Source organism: Bombus pascuorum, chromosome 3, assembly GCF_905332965.1.
Source record: "Bombus pascuorum chromosome 3, iyBomPasc1.1, whole genome shotgun sequence".
Lineage (NCBI taxonomy): Eukaryota > Metazoa > Arthropoda > Insecta > Hymenoptera > Apidae > Bombus > Bombus pascuorum.
Window position 1 is genome coordinate 14516258 of NC_083490.1, and position 19513 is coordinate 14535770.

The 19513-nt window shown below is 31.5% G+C and overlaps 2 protein-coding genes across 9 annotated transcripts in view; one reads left to right on the top strand and one right to left on the bottom strand.

Moving 5' to 3' along the window:
• The window catches only part of LOC132904923 (uncharacterized), a 292582-nt gene that overhangs the window by 168173 nt on the left and 104896 nt on the right, over positions 1-19513 (bottom strand). The window lies entirely within an intron of this gene.
• LOC132905352 (disks large homolog 5-like) lies at positions 196-18284 on the top strand. Of its 8 annotated transcripts, none has more exons than XM_060956545.1 (13): positions 196-316; positions 965-1070; positions 1687-1704; positions 2095-2242; positions 2369-2717; positions 2814-3233; positions 3574-4662; positions 4739-6686; positions 6852-7875; positions 7968-8209; positions 8328-8557; positions 8734-8953; positions 9034-18284. In XM_060956545.1, exons 2-13 carry the CDS (start codon positions 1028-1030, stop codon positions 9138-9140), a joined length of 5838 nt encoding a protein of 1945 aa, XP_060812528.1. In that variant the 5' UTR covers positions 196-316; positions 965-1027; the 3' UTR covers positions 9141-18284. The 8 variants fall into 8 exon arrangements, with proteins under 8 accessions (XP_060812528.1, XP_060812529.1, XP_060812530.1 ...); XM_060956546.1 differs by having other exon boundaries at positions 264-316; positions 947-1070; XM_060956547.1 differs by lacking the exon at positions 196-316 and adding an exon at positions 1140-1264 and having other exon boundaries at positions 327-1070.

Consider the following 19513-nt stretch of genomic DNA (forward strand, 5'->3'; position numbering starts at 1 on the left):
TAACTTAGTTTTAACAACAACAATAGTGGTATAATAAAAGTGATATTTTATATAAATGAATTTATCATTTCGTGAATAAAATGAATAAAATACTACAGTATATTGCATGTCTTGAATAAATTTATTTAGGAATGCATTAATAGAATGAGTATTCTAGAATGAGCCTTTTTTAAACGACATAATCGACTGATTTTATATGGATACTAGCGCCACAAGTAACAAGCTCGTCCACAAAGTATGTTTATTATCGACAATGCGAAACAGACTGTAGTGGCGGAATGAAAATGGCTAATTGTCAGGTTCGTTGGTGTAGCAGGTGAGCGATCAATTATCGTTAATATCAGGACATTAGTCGCTTTGGGATGAACGGTGCGCAGTTTGTGGCGATCTGAACAGTCGAAATCAGTGAAAATTGTGTCGATTTTAGTGTTGTCGAGCGACTTAATGGATTATCTGAAGAGGTGCGCGATCGAGATTACTGCTGAAAGGCTTGTTGGCTCCTTTTTTTTCTACAGTGATAACAAGTTTTCAGTTTGTTAGATATGAGCTAGTCGGTGATCGATACTTGTCTGGACTCGCTTGCGTACGAGAATCAATAACCTCGCAGTTGACAGGAAAAAAAGAAACGGATACGACGCGGTCTCAAAAGATTGAGACACATCAGCAAAACGTAGATTAATTTATTACGTCCATTCAGAAAACATACGTCTACCCGTTGTTTCTCCCGTATCAGTAACCGCGCGGAAAAAAGTGATGCATGAAAAGTCTCGATATTACCAGGCACGTGTCTGTATTGGAGTAAGAGCTACTCTGTGTGTATGTGTGCCAGGTGCACTGTTGCATCCCTCTGATGAGAGCCATGCACCGTTTAGACCATAGCCATAATGTCATCCCGAAGGCTACTTCTTAGTAATTCACAAAGGGTTCACTCTTCCGTGAAGTACAGCGCATGGATACTTTCCAGGCAATACCTAGCACGTACCTTGCTAGAGAAATATTTGTGGTAGATCCTCGATGAATCAAGAGTATGGCTTCTGGTGCGTCTTCCTTGGATAGTGCTGGAAGTAGTGGTGAGTATAGTTTTTAGTTTTCTATGTTACATGTCAATATATGTTTGTATTAGTTGTCCACTCTTATAGGTACAGATTTAAATGGAAAGTTTGATCTAATAATTTCAATGCTATTAAAAAATGGTTTATTTTAATTTTAAACTCTACATCAAAAGAAACAATAATGGAAGCAGCAATATTCTATCTATATCTAAGTATGGAAAAAAGACAGTCTTATGTAAACATTCATATAATATAATATTTGATATATTTATATCATTTTATAAAAATTCATTGCCAGAAAGTAGTACCAAATTTTATTTTGGACAAATAATGTAATGTATAATTTAAATACATAGTTTTATAGTTCTTGAATAAATGGAGCATTGTAGGTGTGTGATACTTAAAGAGTATTTATAATTTCACCTTGCAAAAAACAGTGAATCATGATGCTTACATGCGTGACATAGAGTTTCTTTCCTGGTGAAAGCTAGCTAGACCTCTGATTATATTGTTCTACCAATTGTAACAACATAGTGTATACTTGTATAAATATAGTCATTTCACTTTTATATTTATAGTGGATCATATATTATACTTACAATTGCTTACATTTTTGTTCATTGTTTTTTTGCAGATGGAGCACTCAATATGGGTAAGATTAATATGTGAAGAAAGTACAAATTAATGTCAATCAAATTGTGTTGTGCATCAAATTATTCTGTATCAAGAGAATTTATCTAAAATGAGCAAATTATTCATTTACTGTAGTATTCAAGTTATATTACTATCTTTTTATGTATTCTGTTAAGATATGTGTTTAATCTAGATTATACCTTTATGTGAAGCAAATTAAAATTATATCCTTACATACAATAAATTTTGACACAAAAGCATTTAATATAAGCTATTTTCAATTTAATGCACACTTTGTTGCACTGATATTACTTTTATATGTAGAAATACACAAATTATATTTAATTGCATTGTATCTATTGTTTTGCAATTTGCATTATTGGATATAACTTGGGTGTATGGCATGCAGAAAGAGATAGTGGAGGCTATGGCAGTGTTGGCAGTCCTGTTGGTGGGCCTGAATGTCGTAGTGATTATGATGGTTTGCAAGCTCAATGTGATCAAGCCATGCATCAGCTTCAGCTACTTAGGCATAAGCACTCCGATACTATAAGACGGTTTGTCTTGGTTTTGTTTAATGTGGTATTGCTTAAATGTTTGTGATATTGTGTTTGATGTTTTGTACAAAGCAAATATAATTTAAATAATTATACATTTAATTAATGAAGTACTTTAAAATGCAGGTGTGAACATACTATGAAGGAATTGGAATACTACAGGGGACAACATATAGCAGTCATGAATCAATTAGAGGCAACGTCACAAGAAAGTTCCGCACTGCGGGGCAAATATGGAGATTTAGTAAATGACAAGCAACGCCTAGATCGGGAAGTCCAAGCGTTGCAAAAGGAAGTGTCTGAATTAAGGTGTCAAAATCAAGAAGTTCTTGTTTCTGATGCTAGTAATAGTGACACTATGAATCAGCACTATTTATCTGCGCTTCGAAAATATGAAGCCGTTAAAGACGAGTACGATGCCCTTAGGAAACGGTACGATGATTTAATATCATCGCATTCATCGGCCGTTAATAAGGTATGTACAAAATATTAATTTACAGAACGTTAAAACATATATGCACATATTAAGAGTTATTTGTAATGCAAACTTTATATATTCGGTTCAATATAGTTGGAATTATCTCAAGAAGAGGCTGCCAGGTTAAAAAAACAATATGATGAAATTGTTCAAGAACGTAATAGCGCAGTTCGCGAGCGTAATGGTTTAAAACAACAGTGTACTGCTGCCATTAGGCAGTGGGATATTGCATTAAGGGAAAGAAATGAATATCGTGAAGCCTTAGCCAAAGTACAGCAACAACACGAAGAAGCAGTGAAGGAAATTAATCATGCAATGGTACTACGCATGAAAGCTAGTAAGGATATGAAACGATTAACAGAAGAAAGAAATGCTGCATTACAAGAATACAGTTTAATTATGGGCGAGCGCGATACAGTGCATAAAGAAATGGAAAAACTTGGTGATGATCTTACACAAGCATATACAAAAATCACACATTTAGAAAATCAGAATAAACAATTTATAGAAGAGGTAAATTTTCTTAAATTAGTCATAAAAAAAACAATTAATTTGTTCATGTAACTAACTCAATGATAAATTTATTTTTATTAAATTTAATAATAATAATAATAATAATATATATATATATATCTTTATTTATTACTTAACCATTTAAATGTGCTATAAAATATGATATCAATATCAGTATAATATTAGAAATTACTAAGTACAATAATCGGCTCATTATTACTTTCTTCTCATAGATTTTGTATTGGTTTTAGTTATTTATACACTGCACATTACTTGCTACTACATGTACTATTTTTAAATTAATGTTCTGTATTTTAATATCTGTTTTCTTTATTTTTAGAAAAAAGCTTTATCCTATCAAATTGAAACTTTAAGAAGAGAAATTTCATCCGCTTTGCAAGATCGAGACGATGCTTTAAAACAATGTAACGAATTACGCCAAAAGTTTGGTGATTATTCTGAAGGCTCAAACAGGGATTATAAAAATCGTATGGAATTACACTCATATAATCGTGAACGAGATAATTCGAACAAAGAAGCTGAAAGAGAAAATAACACTACAGATTACACTAAACGGGATAAGGAACGTATGGATAACTTGGATCAAGCTAACTTGGAATTAGATAAACTTAGAAAATCTGTTGATAAATTGCAAGCAGAACTCGAAGAAGCCCTCCAAGAAGCAGAAGTATCAAAACGAAGAAGGGATTGGGCTTTCAGTGAAAGGGATAAAATAGTTTTAGAAAGGGAAAGTATTAGAACTCTCTGCGATAGATTAAGAAAAGAGCGTGATCGTGCTGTTTCGGAACTAGCGGGTGCTTTACGTGATTCTGATGATATTAAAAAGCAACGGAACGAAGCATCGAAAGAATTAAAGGATCTCAAAGAAAAGATAGAATCTGGTGATCATGCGTTAAGAGCAAGTCAATTTGCACAAAGCTTAGCGCATGCACATGATTCGGCGATCGATACTGATGTTAGTGACTGGGAAATTCTTACTATTCACTTAGATCTTAGTCGAGTTTGCTTAGATTCTGATCGTGATTTGGGATTGACATTAGTTGGAGGTCGTGATAATCCATATTATCCAAACGATACAGGAATTTATGTTGCTCAAGTAACATCAGGAAGTGCTGTTGATGGTAAATTAAGAGTGAATGACTGCATTATGCGAGTAAACAATGTAGATTGTACATCTGTTTTTACGCGTGTAATTATGGAAACTTTACGTACCTGTTCGGTGGGATCAGCTACATTAACGATAAGGAGACGGCGTTTAACTAGAAGGTCATTAAGGACAACGCAATTGCCTGTTGGTTCAGTTCCTCATGGTATTTCTTTGGAGCTTGGAGTATACATTTCGAAGATTTCACCGGGTAGTTTATCTGCTAAAGATGGCAACCTCGCTGTTGGAGATAGAGTTTTAAATGTATGTCTTATACATATTTTGTATTGATTTTATTTATTAGTCCTTTTGAATATTAATATAGTTCTTTTTTCTATAGATTAATAGTAAACCAATGGAAGGCATTAATTCCAGCCACGAAGCGATGGCAACTTTGAATGATACAAGTACGGATGTGTTAACTATTACGACTCTGAAAGGAATACCATTGCCTTCAGCAACTAGTTCTGAGACTATGACCATTGATGGTAGCTTTGGTACTGAGAAACAAAAAATGGTGAATAGTTGTTCTCAAACAGAACAAGAAAGAATATTGTTAAAGATTCCATCGGACGATTATGAAAGGAGACACGTTGCTTCGAACTTTGGTGATAGAAGTGTTTACAAAGTTTCGAAATCCGTTAGTGGTGAAAAACCAAGTGGAATTAGCAATGCTTGGGACAATATACGAGAGAAGATTGATATAGTACGAGGACGTAAACATAGCAAAGATCGGGAGGAGAAGAAGAAACGACACCGCAACTCGAGTCCAAATACCTTTGAGCAAGAGCAAGATGCAATAGCGGAATTAGATTCAGTAATAGAGAGCTACCACAAGAAAGCGAATAATGGAGTACTGAAACGAAGTAAGCGACGCGGAACCGAAAAGGTTGAGAAAAATGGAGGTACGTGGCCGAAAGCCAGAGGTGGACCTCTGATTCAAAATGGTACTGGTACTATTTTACATCCACGTAAGACAAAAGAAAGGTTGCCCTTAAGTGTACTCCTTAATCAACCACCAAAGTATGAAAGTTATAATTATAATCGTATTTCTAATCCTATACCCTTAACCAATTTTTCCAATATGAACAATCGGCATACGGTTTATAAACCTGTAGAAAAACCATTACCAAATTTCCTTAAAACTGGACCGTTATTTAGTCAGAAATCCTTTACTCCAGTGGTGCAGTTCAAAGATATCCCGATAGATAAGAAACCAGCAACCGAATTCGAGAATACGGAAAATAGACTCAGTTCTACGCTGACACCATCTGAAACTAGCATCGATTTTTCCGTGAAGTCTGGAAATACGGGAAAAGATGTAGAATATTTTTCGAAGAAAAGAACGCAAAAGTATACTCCTAGCAACGAAAGTCAAGTAGACACACTACAGCATAATAGAGTGCAATCTCAACTTTATTCCGGGGCTGGATCATCAACTTCGTCGACTAGCGGCACGAGACAGCAGTTGACTGGTAATTTTTCATTTCCTCCCTATACGCATTCGCATCCGCATCCCCATCAACAAAATTCTTTACCTTCGAGATACCCTTCCCCGCCGTCTTTGCCGTCTGCACAGTCTGGGGAGTCAATAGGACTACCCGATGCACGATCTTATGGTTTTGAACCTTCATATAGCCCCGGCCCGCAAACAGGATTCGGGCATTTGCACACACCCTCTGTAGATTTGCATTACCACAAATCTCGCGCTCCACCGATTGGCACTACATACGACGTACCAGCGTACACACATGGCTACGAAGGTGGAACTTTTCCAAGAAAGAAGGAAAATCAACGTTTTCGAATACCATCAAATCCTAGTGTGACTTCAAAAAGCAGTGTGGGTAAATTATCTACTGGCAGTATAGAAAGAACTTCAGAAAGAGGCAGTCCGATGCCAACATTCCACGTGGAAGTACTTAGTCCTGGTACCGGTAGCGGAAATAGCTCTGGTGGAACTGTCAGAGGAAGTAGTGGCAATAAACGGTCCAGCATGCCGGACTATTGCTACTCTCAACCTAGGCCAGCACCTGGAGAACTTCGCAGAGTTCACATAGACAAGTCAGTTGAACCTTTAGGTATCCAGATTTCTTGCTTAGAGAGCGGCGGTGTATTCGTTTCCACTGTTAGCGAGCACAGCTTAGCATCTCAAGTCGGTCTTCAAATCGGTGACCAGTTGCTTGAAGTCTGTGGTATCAATATGAGGAGTGCTACTTATCAACTTGCTGCCAATGTGTTACGTCAGTGTGGTAATTCCATTACGATGCTGGTGCAGTACAGTCCAGACAGTGAGTACAGTGTTTTGTTAGAAAAAGTAGAATATCCCTATCACAAGCTGCACTTTATACAAATCTTCTTGCACCTTTCTTATTAAACGTGATCATTATTTATCATTATTGCATGGTTCTTATCTTGATGTAACATCACCCTTATATGTCACTTCTTTTTGCTAGAATACAATGAGTTAGAAGAAGGCTCTGCTTCTTCGAGTTCATCAGAAGCTGGTGGTGCTGAAGGAGGTAGTCGTAGTGGATCACCCACTCCATGTAATAGCCCTGAAGCTCCTAGAAAAACAACTATTGAGTCATTGGATAGCTCAGAACCTGAACGTGACGCTTCTACTAGTTTAAGTACAATACGCGATACTTCCAATACCTTGACTATTATGCGCGAAACTTCAAATACTTTAGAACCACCTCGTACAATTCGAGAAAGAGATATCAGAAATTCTGCTTCATTGGAAGTACCAAGTACGCAACAGAGAGAACGAGAAATTAGAGCATCAGCATCTTTGGATATTAATATCAGAAAACCGGAACTTCGTAGTTCAGCTACGTTAGATAATATGCGTAATTCTGCAACTCTTGATACATTACGTGGTACTGCTAATACTCTTACACGCGCACAGCTTAATGTAGCGACCACGTTGCAACGACAAAATGCAACTGTAAGAAGTCCGACACAAGAAGAACAAAATCGTAAAAGCCCACCACCAAGTGAACCGAGGTATCTTTTTATCGAAACAAGGAAATGTTCGAATTTAGGTATTTCCCTTGTTGGTGGTAATGGTGTTGGAATATTCGTACACTCGGTACAACCAGGTTGCCTCGCGGAAGATGCAGGATTACGTCCCGGTGACCGTATCCTAGAATATAATGGTGTTGATCTCAGACAAGCAACCGCAGAACAAGCTGCTTTAGAATTGGCTAGACCAGCAGATAAAGTAACGCTGATTGCTCAATATGTACCTGAAAGGTATAACGAAGTAAAGGATAAACCTGGAGACAGTTTTTATGTGAAAGCAATGTTCGATCGAGTAGGCGAAGTTGGAGATAGCCTACAACTTAGGTTTAGTAAAGATGATATTTTATACGTCGATAATACAATGTTTAATGGTACTCCGGGTCATTGGAGAGCTTGGATAGTTGATCAAGCTGGAAGAAGACAAACTTGTGGTATAATTCCGAGCAAATTCAAGTAAGTTGGGGAAATTAAATATTGAACGAATCTCTTTTAAGATTATGTTTCATATTTTTATTATATCTCATATGTATCCATAATATCGTTAGGGTCGAAGAAGAACTGCTTTTGCGACGTTCGTTAGGCGATTTAGAAACGGATACTACTAGAAGAGGTAGCACGAGCGCAAGAAGAAGCTTTTTTCGCCGAAAGAAACATCAACGTTCTTCTAGTAGGGATAGTAAAGAATTATCACATCTTACGGGAGTAAATTTGGGTTGGTATAGTGATAGTGGAACACTAAATGAAGAAACTCTTCCAGCAAGTTATCAACGCGTTGAAAGATTGGATTGTAAATATTTGTTACATCAAATATTTATTTAATACACAGTTATTACTTATCGTTAATCATTATCTAATTTATTCTATCGAAATATTGAATTCGTTTTTATACTTTTATTTTTATGCAGATCCAGCTTTAAGACCTGTGTTGATCATTGGACCGTTAAGCGAATGTGTAGTGACAAAACTATTACAAGAATTTCCAGGACAGTTCACTAGGTGTCTCGCAGAAGCCATGCACTGTTCTCAAGCGACGCTCGAACAAGGTTTGCGCGATTCGCTTTATGTGGACTATAGAAAAAAAGGAAGCTATTTCGAGTGTACCACAGTACAAGCTGTCAAGGACATCTGTGAGAAGGTATCTTTTTTTATCCAATGCCTATACAATATTGATAACGTTATTTATAGTAAGCGTATAAACACTAGGTTAAACACCTAAAAGTAGATCATTTAAAATTTATATAATTCTGCGAATTTATTTTTATTTCTTTTTTACCTTTTATTAAAACTTTGTTGATACATATTTATTTATAGAATACTCATTGCATATTGGATGTATCAATTGCGTCGATCGAGCGACTTCATCGACATCAGATATATCCTATAGTTTTGTTGATTAAATTTAAAAGTACCAAACAAATAAAGGAAGTCAAAGATTCCAGATACCCAAGCGATAAAGTTAGTGCCAAAGCGGCCAAGGAGATGTATGAACAAGCATTAAAATTGGAAGCTGAGTATAAACATTATATTACTGGTAAGAATATTTATAAAATAAAAATGCAACGTTATGTGAATTTGTTGCATTATTGCTGATACAACTTTCACGCATTTCAGCTGTAATACCAGCTGGAGTAAATGTCGCGTACATATGTACTCAAGTAAAAGCTGCAGTAGATGAAGAACAAAGCAAAGCGCTGTGGGTCCCTAGAGGACCTCCCTGACATTTAAGGGGGGGTCCCCACAAACCACAGTGGAAATCAATCTAAATTCCACCAGGGGGCCCTTACGTCGTACGATTGTAAAATTGTTACAAGTTTGTTTATTTATGGTCTCTTATTTGTCACGACAGTATGCAGGAATTTCAGTTTTTCTTTTCATGGTTCCATTACTACGATCTTTTTAATTATTTTTATTTATTTCGTTATTGTAATGCAATTATGCAAAGTTTTTAATGTCTTTTTTATCTTTCTTTCTTTTTTCATTTATCTTTTACTTTGAAGTTTGATACAAATTATATAATTTATTTTAATAAGCTTTGTCATAAGTATTTTAATAAGTATTTCACTATTTCAGCAAATATTTGATGCTATTTAAACAACACTGACATTTCCTATAAAATATTACGAGATAAACAAGACTTCATATAAAAACCTTAATATTTAAACATATCATGCAGTTAACATTCATATTAAAAAAGAAGAGAAACAAACAGTACATTTTATACAAATTCTATCTTATATTTTCAACTTTAATTTCCCTGATTTTTACTTTCCTTATGAAAATGACACTATTGATGTTTCAATATTTCACTTTTATGGAAAAAATCAGCATAGTGTAGCTTCAACATTTAATTTCCCTTAAATCAACAGACATGTGCAAGAATTATTCTTCATGCTTCATAAAAGTTGAAAACTTTGCTTGCTGCTTCGAACCTCGATCGATCATAATTTCCCAATAAGGTATGCAACAATGTGAAAATTATCTATTGCAATTAGCGTGAGACCATAAATGAATTAATGTAGCAAGTAAAAATATTCATCGTATTGTGGCCCGTAAAACATTTGGTGGATAAATGTAAAGTTCATTAGTTAGTAAATAAGTCTCAGCCATTCAATGCTTGGCTGATGTTGTTAACCCCTCAGATCACTTCGTTGTACAGAATAATTTTGCGTGATTAGTATTATTGTACAGAGGATGTTATAAATTAAAAGAGGTTACTTATTTGTATATAATTTACTTATGAAACTTATGGATTATATGTTTATTAATTTTTAGTTTAGATGAATCCTTTAATTATATGCTTAAATTTAAGTGATAATACTTTAGTCATTGTTTTATAAAACTGTTTATAATCCATTTGTTGAAGTTGCGTAGCAATTGGTTTGAGGGGTTAAAATTTTAATGTCGTAGATCGAGGAATTAAAAAATGTAAAGAAATTGAATACGGAATTGACAAAAAATGGATTGTTTTTGCCATTTTTTAAATTTGTAAATATCTGAAATGATAATAAGCAGTAGATATCCGCAACACAGAGAAACTCAATATAAAACGCTCGTAACGAAACGTATGATGGAGTATGTTACTGCTTTTTTACTTCTGTAGTTCGAATTATTTTACGAATTTACACTGTAATGTTTTTAAATCGAGTTTAAGACGCTTTGTAAGGTGCAGTCATATTTTTGAACACATTTAAAATGCGAGTACGTATCATTACGTATCTACATTCAGAATTCAGTACATATTTCTTATTACATTTTTAAACATAAGGGTGACATACATTTTTTAAATAATTTTTACTGTTATTATCTTAAAATTATATTTAAATTGCCATTTCTTGCTTTCTTTTTAAACATTTTGGTAAATATAACGGGATCTTTTATATTGTTTTCAATATCTGGATGTAGATACAAGTTTCATATATACATATTACCAGAAAAAATTAAGAGTACATTAAATGAAATAGCTAAAAGAAATATCTATCGTAAAAGTCTAGTAACGATGCTTCGATACTTAAATATATAATCTTCTTTTTTGTTCGAAACGAAGCCTTTCTAATTTCGAAAGAGGCTTACGTTCTTTAATGATATCGATGAATATCGAATATCAAGTTTAGTAACAATTTGTACGTACAGAAAGAATCCAGTAAGAGTGGAAGACAAACAAATGACGTTAAACATTGCTTTTTGTAAAACAGAAATTTAGTTTTCTAACAAGACAATATTTAGGCGTAAGTTATCAAAGTGAGACCAAAAATTAAAAGAATATTATGCTAATTCATAAGGATTACAATTAAATTTATTCGTATCGTTAGCGTCGATATGCTTAATGCGGAAGTGTAGATATATACTTTTTGATACGTTGCGAAATCATCGGTACGAATTTCGTAATAAAAAAGGCTCAAAAAGAAAGAAAAAGGGGAAAAATTATGAATTATAAAAAGTGCCGTACACACTTGGCAGCTTCTAATAACAAGGAATTATTGTATTTCGCACCCAAGGTAAATACTCTGAAAGGCTATCGTGGACAATCTAGGCGTTAAAATTAGGAATTTACTAGCGAACTAATATAACAAAATATTTTCGGGAAAAAATATTTAATTCTTATTCTTTTAATAAGTAGAGAGGATATGATAATATATATGTGTGTACATTTATATATTGCATATATTTGTACACACATATGAATCTTGAACGTTATACATGTGTAGGGTGAAGTAAATTATTTAAATCGACAATCTTAATTATATTTTATATGACGATATTACAAACGTACAATACTTATGAGAGTAATACATTATATTTTTTTTATAACGATTTTATTTTTCCTAATTTATTTCGGCATTGTTCTAATTGAAAATTATAACAAATCTGTTTATTTTTTGTAAGAATGGCAGTATTTTCTTTTCAATGTTGAATTGACGAAAACACGATTGAGATACTTAATTCTAAAAAGAAAATAACAAAACATTAGAATATGGATATTTTTTTTAGTATATGTATAGTATCTACGTAATATGTAGTGCAAAATGAATATTAATTCTAAAAAAATATCCAAATCGTAAATCGCACCTTGAATAATATATTTCTTAATTAAAATTAAGTATAATATAATCGAAGAGTAAACCGTAACTTCATAAAATTTTGTTAATTATTGCAATTGTGTCATATTGAATAATCTTTTAGATGGAACGAAACAATAAAACTCTCACCTTACATGAGAATCTTGTATAACGGGCAAGATTCCTTTATGGAGAGTTAAAAGGTTTCTTTTCTCCCATAGCTTGATACGTCTACAACTATCCTATTTTAAAAAACAGAAACTATCGATATTTAAATTAAACATAATTTCTGTGCGGTACAAGATGAAAAATTAAGATAGGTCGAGGGCGAAGTGAAATGCCAAAAATAACAAAAAGAGAAAGAAGAAAAAAAGAAAACAGTATCGAAGGAGGAGGGAGAAAAGATTAATTTTGTATTATGATTATTCTCAATCACAGCACTGTGATACATATAACATTACAGCTTTGATAACATATCAATTTCACAATCCTTCTACATTACTATTATACATATACATACATATTTTGGGCAATACTTACATATACATAAATGTTATATATATTTAACTACGCACTTTTACTATTTTTCATAAGCACGTGATTCTGAACCATTCAATACCCACATATATAGCACTAGTACGCGCAAATACGTCCGTAATAAACGAAGGATGTATGATGTACACTTTTTTCGATAGAATTTCGAGTGGATTGAATTTGAATGAAAAATTCTAGATATTTTCTATATATTATCTAAAAATGTATAAAGATGAAACTTATAAAAGTATGTTTTTCATGAAAAATTTAAATTTATTACTTTTTAACGGACTAAAATGAAACTAGAATGCAATTATATCTTTTTATTTATCTCAGATTACAAATTACTTATTTCTAATGACCATTGAACTTATGAAACAAAGAAATTTGTTATTATTTATTGTTACTATTCATTTATTCATTTGTTGTTTAATGTATTTTTAAAAGAGCGCAATTGAATTTGTCTAATCAAGGAAATAAGTTATATATATTTGCAAGTATTATTCACTCGAAATGTTTCTAAAAATATTTGACACACGTGCTGAGTGGTGCACTAATAAGCAATTAAATGTACGATAATAGAAGCATTAATTACTGGCAATCATTGAAGCGTTTATGGTGATATATTACTTAGACGAGAAGCAAAGCCTGACGATTGAGTTTGAAAAATGCGCGATACAGATCGATGATTTATGATTCTAATAGCGATTTGTTCAAACGACAATCGCGACTAGTCTTCAATAGTATTCTATTTTCTATAACGAATTTCTCCTCGCAGTATCACTTGTATGCTCCAGCCGAAATTTTATCGTCTTAATATCATTGTGTCCGACATTATATTCGCTATCTCCCCATAGGTTTCCTATTCTATTTGTATCGCACTATTTGTTTAACCAATAACGATGTACGTAACAATTACACTGCGCATCATCACTGAAAAGAGTTTATTCTAAACTTAACTAAAAGCACATTCGACATTATGTTTCATTTCTTCTTATGTTTCGTTTCTCTGGTTTTATCTTGTCTCAAATATTTTCAATTAAACTCAAGGTTAACAAATTTAGATGTTTTATCATATAAAAGTTCCTAAAAATTAAAAAACTCTAATTATCTTTTTTTTAATTAAAAGATTCAATTTCAATTAAATCTCAATTTTAATTCAGATTCAATTAAAAATGTTATTTTTGAAACGCAAAATGCTGAAATACTTACTGAATGACTTACTATAATAAAAAGTATTGTCATTGTTTGCTTTTGTCTTCCAAATTTCCACAATTGTAAATCGTTATCATCCAATCAATATGGTTATATAAATTTGATGAATATCGAAGAAACAAATTACTTATCTTAAATTTGTAATTTATGAGAACATATGAGTCTATTATATTAACGATTCTATTAAACTTCTATCATATCTGTATATTTTTCAAGTATTCTACGAGTCTTTTATCTTATTACAAAAGTGATTATAGATATCAATCGGCAAAAATATCAAAATTATTAATAGATCTAAATCAAACACACTTAATTTGTCTGTAGCCTTTCCTCTTAATCAGCATATTTTTTGAAACAATAAGATTCTTATACTCATTGAAAAATTAGCGAATAGAGCTCGCGAATGTATAATGTAATAATATCAACTTGGTGCTGTTTGTTCTTACACATTTCTTACATTAGTTTTTATACACATATATTAAGAATATTCTCTTATCAGTCAATGTGATCGTAAGCACTTGTGCATATCCTGGAACTATGATATTGGATGGTTTGAAATTTTTATATCTGTATGTGTATACACATCTTTTGTTAACATACGTATGTATTTTAATTCTTATTGAGATAATGAAGATTATTAGGATTTCGGTATATTCGAAGAGAATTCATTGATGAACAACAGAAAAGTTTATTAATTGGGCATGCAAAGTGTCTTATTCGTCTCTCCTCATCGGTAGAACCGTCTTTGAATCAGAGTATTACCTCATCAGTAGTAAAATTTATTCTTCTTTTGACTAAGGAAACGTATAATATGTATAAATACAAATGTAACAATGTTGCGAGCGTAGATAAATTAGATTTGAGTATTTTTCAGTGAAGAGTATTTATCGATGATAACACTTAATTTTTATATTTAACTCTTTGATTGTGTAGAGATAAAGTTTTTGTAAATTTTGAAATATTTATAGATTACATTATTATATTTTTCATGGTATAAATTTTTGATCTTTTCCATTGTTTGAAAATGTTTTTGAAGAAATGACTTTTCAAGAGGAAAACAGTGAAATGTTCTGCGATCAGAGAGTTAAGAAAAACTAAACAAACAATACTGAATCTTAAAATGTACTACTTATGGCTGTTAAAAAGAAATGCGTTAATCGATTACAAAATGAATGATTACATAATATCAGAATGCAAGAAATTCAGACTAAATCAAATTTTATAAAAGTTAGATTACAAAATGACGTTTCTAGTTTTTTGATAATCACATTTCTACGTTTTTACACACACAGAGTGCATTATTGAAATGGAATTGTATACATAGTTACTAAGTGCAGATAAACCTAGACTGATTTATAAAATAATCAATTATCAAATTTGTGTCTATTTTGTCGGTAATAGAATTATGAGACATTGATCAATTTATCAATTTGAATAACTAAAAGAAGAAAACGTTGTGCTTCATAGGTTGTTGAGGTCTCCATTTACAAGCAAAAATCGGAATATATGGTTGTATCGTTTGTTTATAAACGCATTCACTGCCAAATATTTATTTAACTTTTGTTTCTTTATACTGCTAATGCATAGAGAAGGTTAAATATTTGCAATGCAATAAAAATATACGTATGAAACGTATTATGGAGAAAAGATAGATAAATAATTTGCATCGTGGTGGGAAAATCGTCTTGTAAAAACATTGTTCATAAACGGATGTTTGAGTTAAGAAGAAACTCAAGAGATTTTATTGTAAATGATTTTTTGTTAAATAATATTATATTAATGCAATATTATTGAAATAATATTAAGTGATATTATTTAGTAATATTATAGTGATATAATATTATGTTTTATAAATGTATTGTATATACATATGTAGCATATTTGTGCGTAATGTATCATGGATTGTATAAAGAGAAAGTTTTCGTATTACTTTAAGTGAGCTTTAAGGATCAGTTTAATTTTGATTGGTAATGCAGTTTTCCATATGCTTCCATAATGAAAGTACCGAAATCTTATTTACTCACACGAAACTCCGCACGACAAGTGCCCTTATTAAGTTATTACATCTTCAACTATTTATTATTTATAGTTAAATTCTTACATAGTCAGCAATAAACTTGTCTGTTTATTTTCAGAGTACGTGTTTTCTTGTTATCTCAGTAATTATCCAGCATGTTTGAATCGTTTTGTTTATTGCACGTAAAATACAAAGATTTTATATATTTTTACATTTTATATTTCTATTGAATTTTATATTATTTACTCATACTTATATCGTATAGATGGAGAATGGTTAACAAACTAAATGAAAGGAGGAAGAGATATTTTATTGAGAGTATTTATCAATCACTCAAAATATTTCTCGCATTTTAATTCTAATCAAGAAGGTTGTAATCAAAACGTCCAATACTTACACTACTGATAAACTAATACAACGTAATGTACATTTGTATAAATCCTTCAAGTATTCGTCATTCGATCTTTCCCACCAATGTGCTTTGTATGCGTAAGCTTTAACAGTGAATGCGTGCACAATTATTAATATAATATTTTTATCGCGCTTGATAACTAACAGTGTAATACAATTATGTGATTATAGCATCTTTTTTTCTCTCTTTTTCTCCTTTTTTTTTTGTTATCAGGATCGAACGGATAGGATATTTCAGAATCTGTGATCAATATATATCGACACGTATAAGCAGCATGAAATTTGCGATTATACTAAGATGCAAATATTTTTTATACGAATTGGTGTATACGCTCAGACGGTAGCCGATCGTATTTAATGTACCGAGAGACGAAATTAGTGGTAGAACTTAGTACATGGTTCGACAAATTTTCCGAATATCAAAATGTTCTATGACAGTAAATTGCAAGACTTTTATGCAATATTTATTGGAACGGTTGTTCGTTGTTATTGGAGCTAATTATTCGTTCGAATACGAAGTAAATATTATACATAAGAATGGAACGTGATTAACTTTATTTCTCTATTTCTTATAGTCGAGTTTAAATTTCTTGAAAAATTGTTGGCATCACATATTACGTACAATGCGAAAACATAACATAATTTTATAAAAAGTGCGATTCTGTAATGAGGAAACAATTCAACATTTTCGGAGATCAATTATTTTATACGTTTACGTTATCATCTGACAACACATCCGATATTTTGTCGTAACATCTTATACCAATTTCACAAATAGATGATACATTGACTTTACGTGTTGAAAAGAATCCGATTTGCAGCGCGAGTTTTGCTTGAATTTTAAATGAAATTCAAGCTGCAGCTCAGCATTTATAGCTGATACAACTACTAAGTACATACTTCAAATGTCCAATTTTACACCGTTCCCTCGAAAGAAAATAAGTCTTCCTGTGTCTATTCCTGCCACGCGTTGACTGCCCCGAAAATATTTTTTACCAAACCTTCATGAATTTTCATCACATTTGAATGCTAATGTATACGATTATAACTGCAACATTACTTTCATGGTTAATGAAAATTTTTGAAACCTTTTATTAACCGTAACAACTAAATACCATATTGATGCCAGTTAGCATTATCTGATCGTAGCTAATAACGAAAAAAGAAATATCGTAATTATCAAATACGATAAAAATTGCAATAAAAATCACATGGTATGAATAAAACTTTCAATTCCTTAAGATCAGAACGATTTGTATGGTAACCGAATTATAATAAATTAAATTTTATTAAAGAATTTCGAATATACAATATGGATTCGTAGACCTTTGGAAATCTAGACGATTAAGAAATTTGAAAAAAAAAGAAATAATTAAACAATAGTTAATAGAATCCGAGTTTGACAGAAATTTTTCTTATAGGCTTGCATATGGTAATAATAATTAATATCGTAATTTGAATTGTTCTCTTTTAAACGAGAACAAAGTATCAAAATTAATAATAAACCCAAGACTACAGTATATTGAGAAAGAAAAATCTTAAACAATTTACTATGTAATTCGTAGTCTATTTATAATTACTAGCAGAATAATGAACATGGAACATGTTTTCTTTGTTTTTCATGCGACTAATTTATCGATCACCGTAGAATTCCTTGGTTACGATAACAATATATAAAAAACTGTATTGTATCATTCAATTTCCTCCGTTTCTTTTGCAATGGTTTTGATACCAAATGTTATAGCCCGTAATTTATAAATACGTATACTTCTATTTATATAAGCATCTCCTTTATATACATATAAATACATATATTGAATATATGTGTGTGTATATATATATATGCGTTATATGATATGTACATACATATATTTGCAACGCGACGATACGCGGACCGTCGGCGATCTTTGTAATATTATAATATATATGTATATGTGACACTCTGATTAATATGTATAATATAAGGGATGTATCGGTATTGCTGTGAGACTGTTCCAGCAACACACGAACGCCCATATAATAAATATTAACGTATCGACGTTCGTTATTCTTTGTAAGCCTTCTTTCTTGTAAAACGTACAAGTTGTCTTATGTAGGAGAGCAAGAAAATAAAGTCGATTGTCACGAAAGTTTCTCTCATCAATTCTCTTTTATTCAAGTAAGAAATTAATAGAGAAGGATGATTGTTTTACATATATCATTATTTGTAACGCATATACGTTATATACACATGTTTCATAAAACACCCGTACGTCACTGATATCACGTTTCATCGGAAGTTTGCTTTTTTGGGGTACTTATCTTTAATATTTTCTTTCTTCCGCTTTATCTCTAGAGAAATCAAATTTTTATTTCTTCTTGAAGAAATTTTGGTAGAGAATTCTTGTTTTGTATGGAAATAATTTTGAATAGCTTTTTCTGCCAATATTCATAATTCCCTTCCGACCTATAACATGCGATCGATTATAAAAATATTCAAACCTATGTTCAATTTTTATTGCTAAGCTTTATAATTTAGATAAATACGTAAGCGTAATAAATACTAAAGACGAGTTAAAAAATTGTTTGGCAAAAGAATGACAAAAAATTAACATTCGCTATTTACATAAAATAATTTGTGATATAAAAATAAAATATATAAATAAAATAGTTGTGACAAACTTTTTAAAACGTAAGGGATATATAACCCAATATATGTTAAATTTTTGTTAAAAAAGCCTATTGCAATTTTATGATTTAAATTTTTAGTACTCAAATATCGTCGTAATATAAAAATTCAGAATTTTTAATTTTAAGTTATTTAAAAAAGCCGGTGTAATTTTATTTTGCAAGATATAATTTGTAATTTATCTTATTTAGTTGCATTGAAATATTTTTATTCTTTTCATTTCTTAATAATTTGTTTTACGAAAAGAATGTTTATCTTATAGGTATATACGTATAGTATTGTGTTTGATTAATTAATTTATTATTATAATTGTATCTGTCTTTTGTAGTACTTTTTTAAAGCAATTAGTATGGACGAATGATACGTGATGCTATTTTTATTCGTGCATATAAATATTGTGTTGAACAGCAATGTTTTTTAAACTCGAGGTCTTGAGGTCCTCAGTAGGTCATATAATCGATATTATTGATTGTGATAAGAATACTATAAAATAAAATAAGATTGTTAATTTAAGATAATAAGTTTACAAAATGTAAATAGAATGTAAATGTAATGTAAACTTGTAATAATTTCTGAACTACTTACAATAGTAGTCTGAACTACTATGTAATGTAGGAGTAAAATTATGATCCTCTGTTTATAGAGCATGAAAATTACATCGAACGTAACAGTTTTATTTTTAACAAGTGA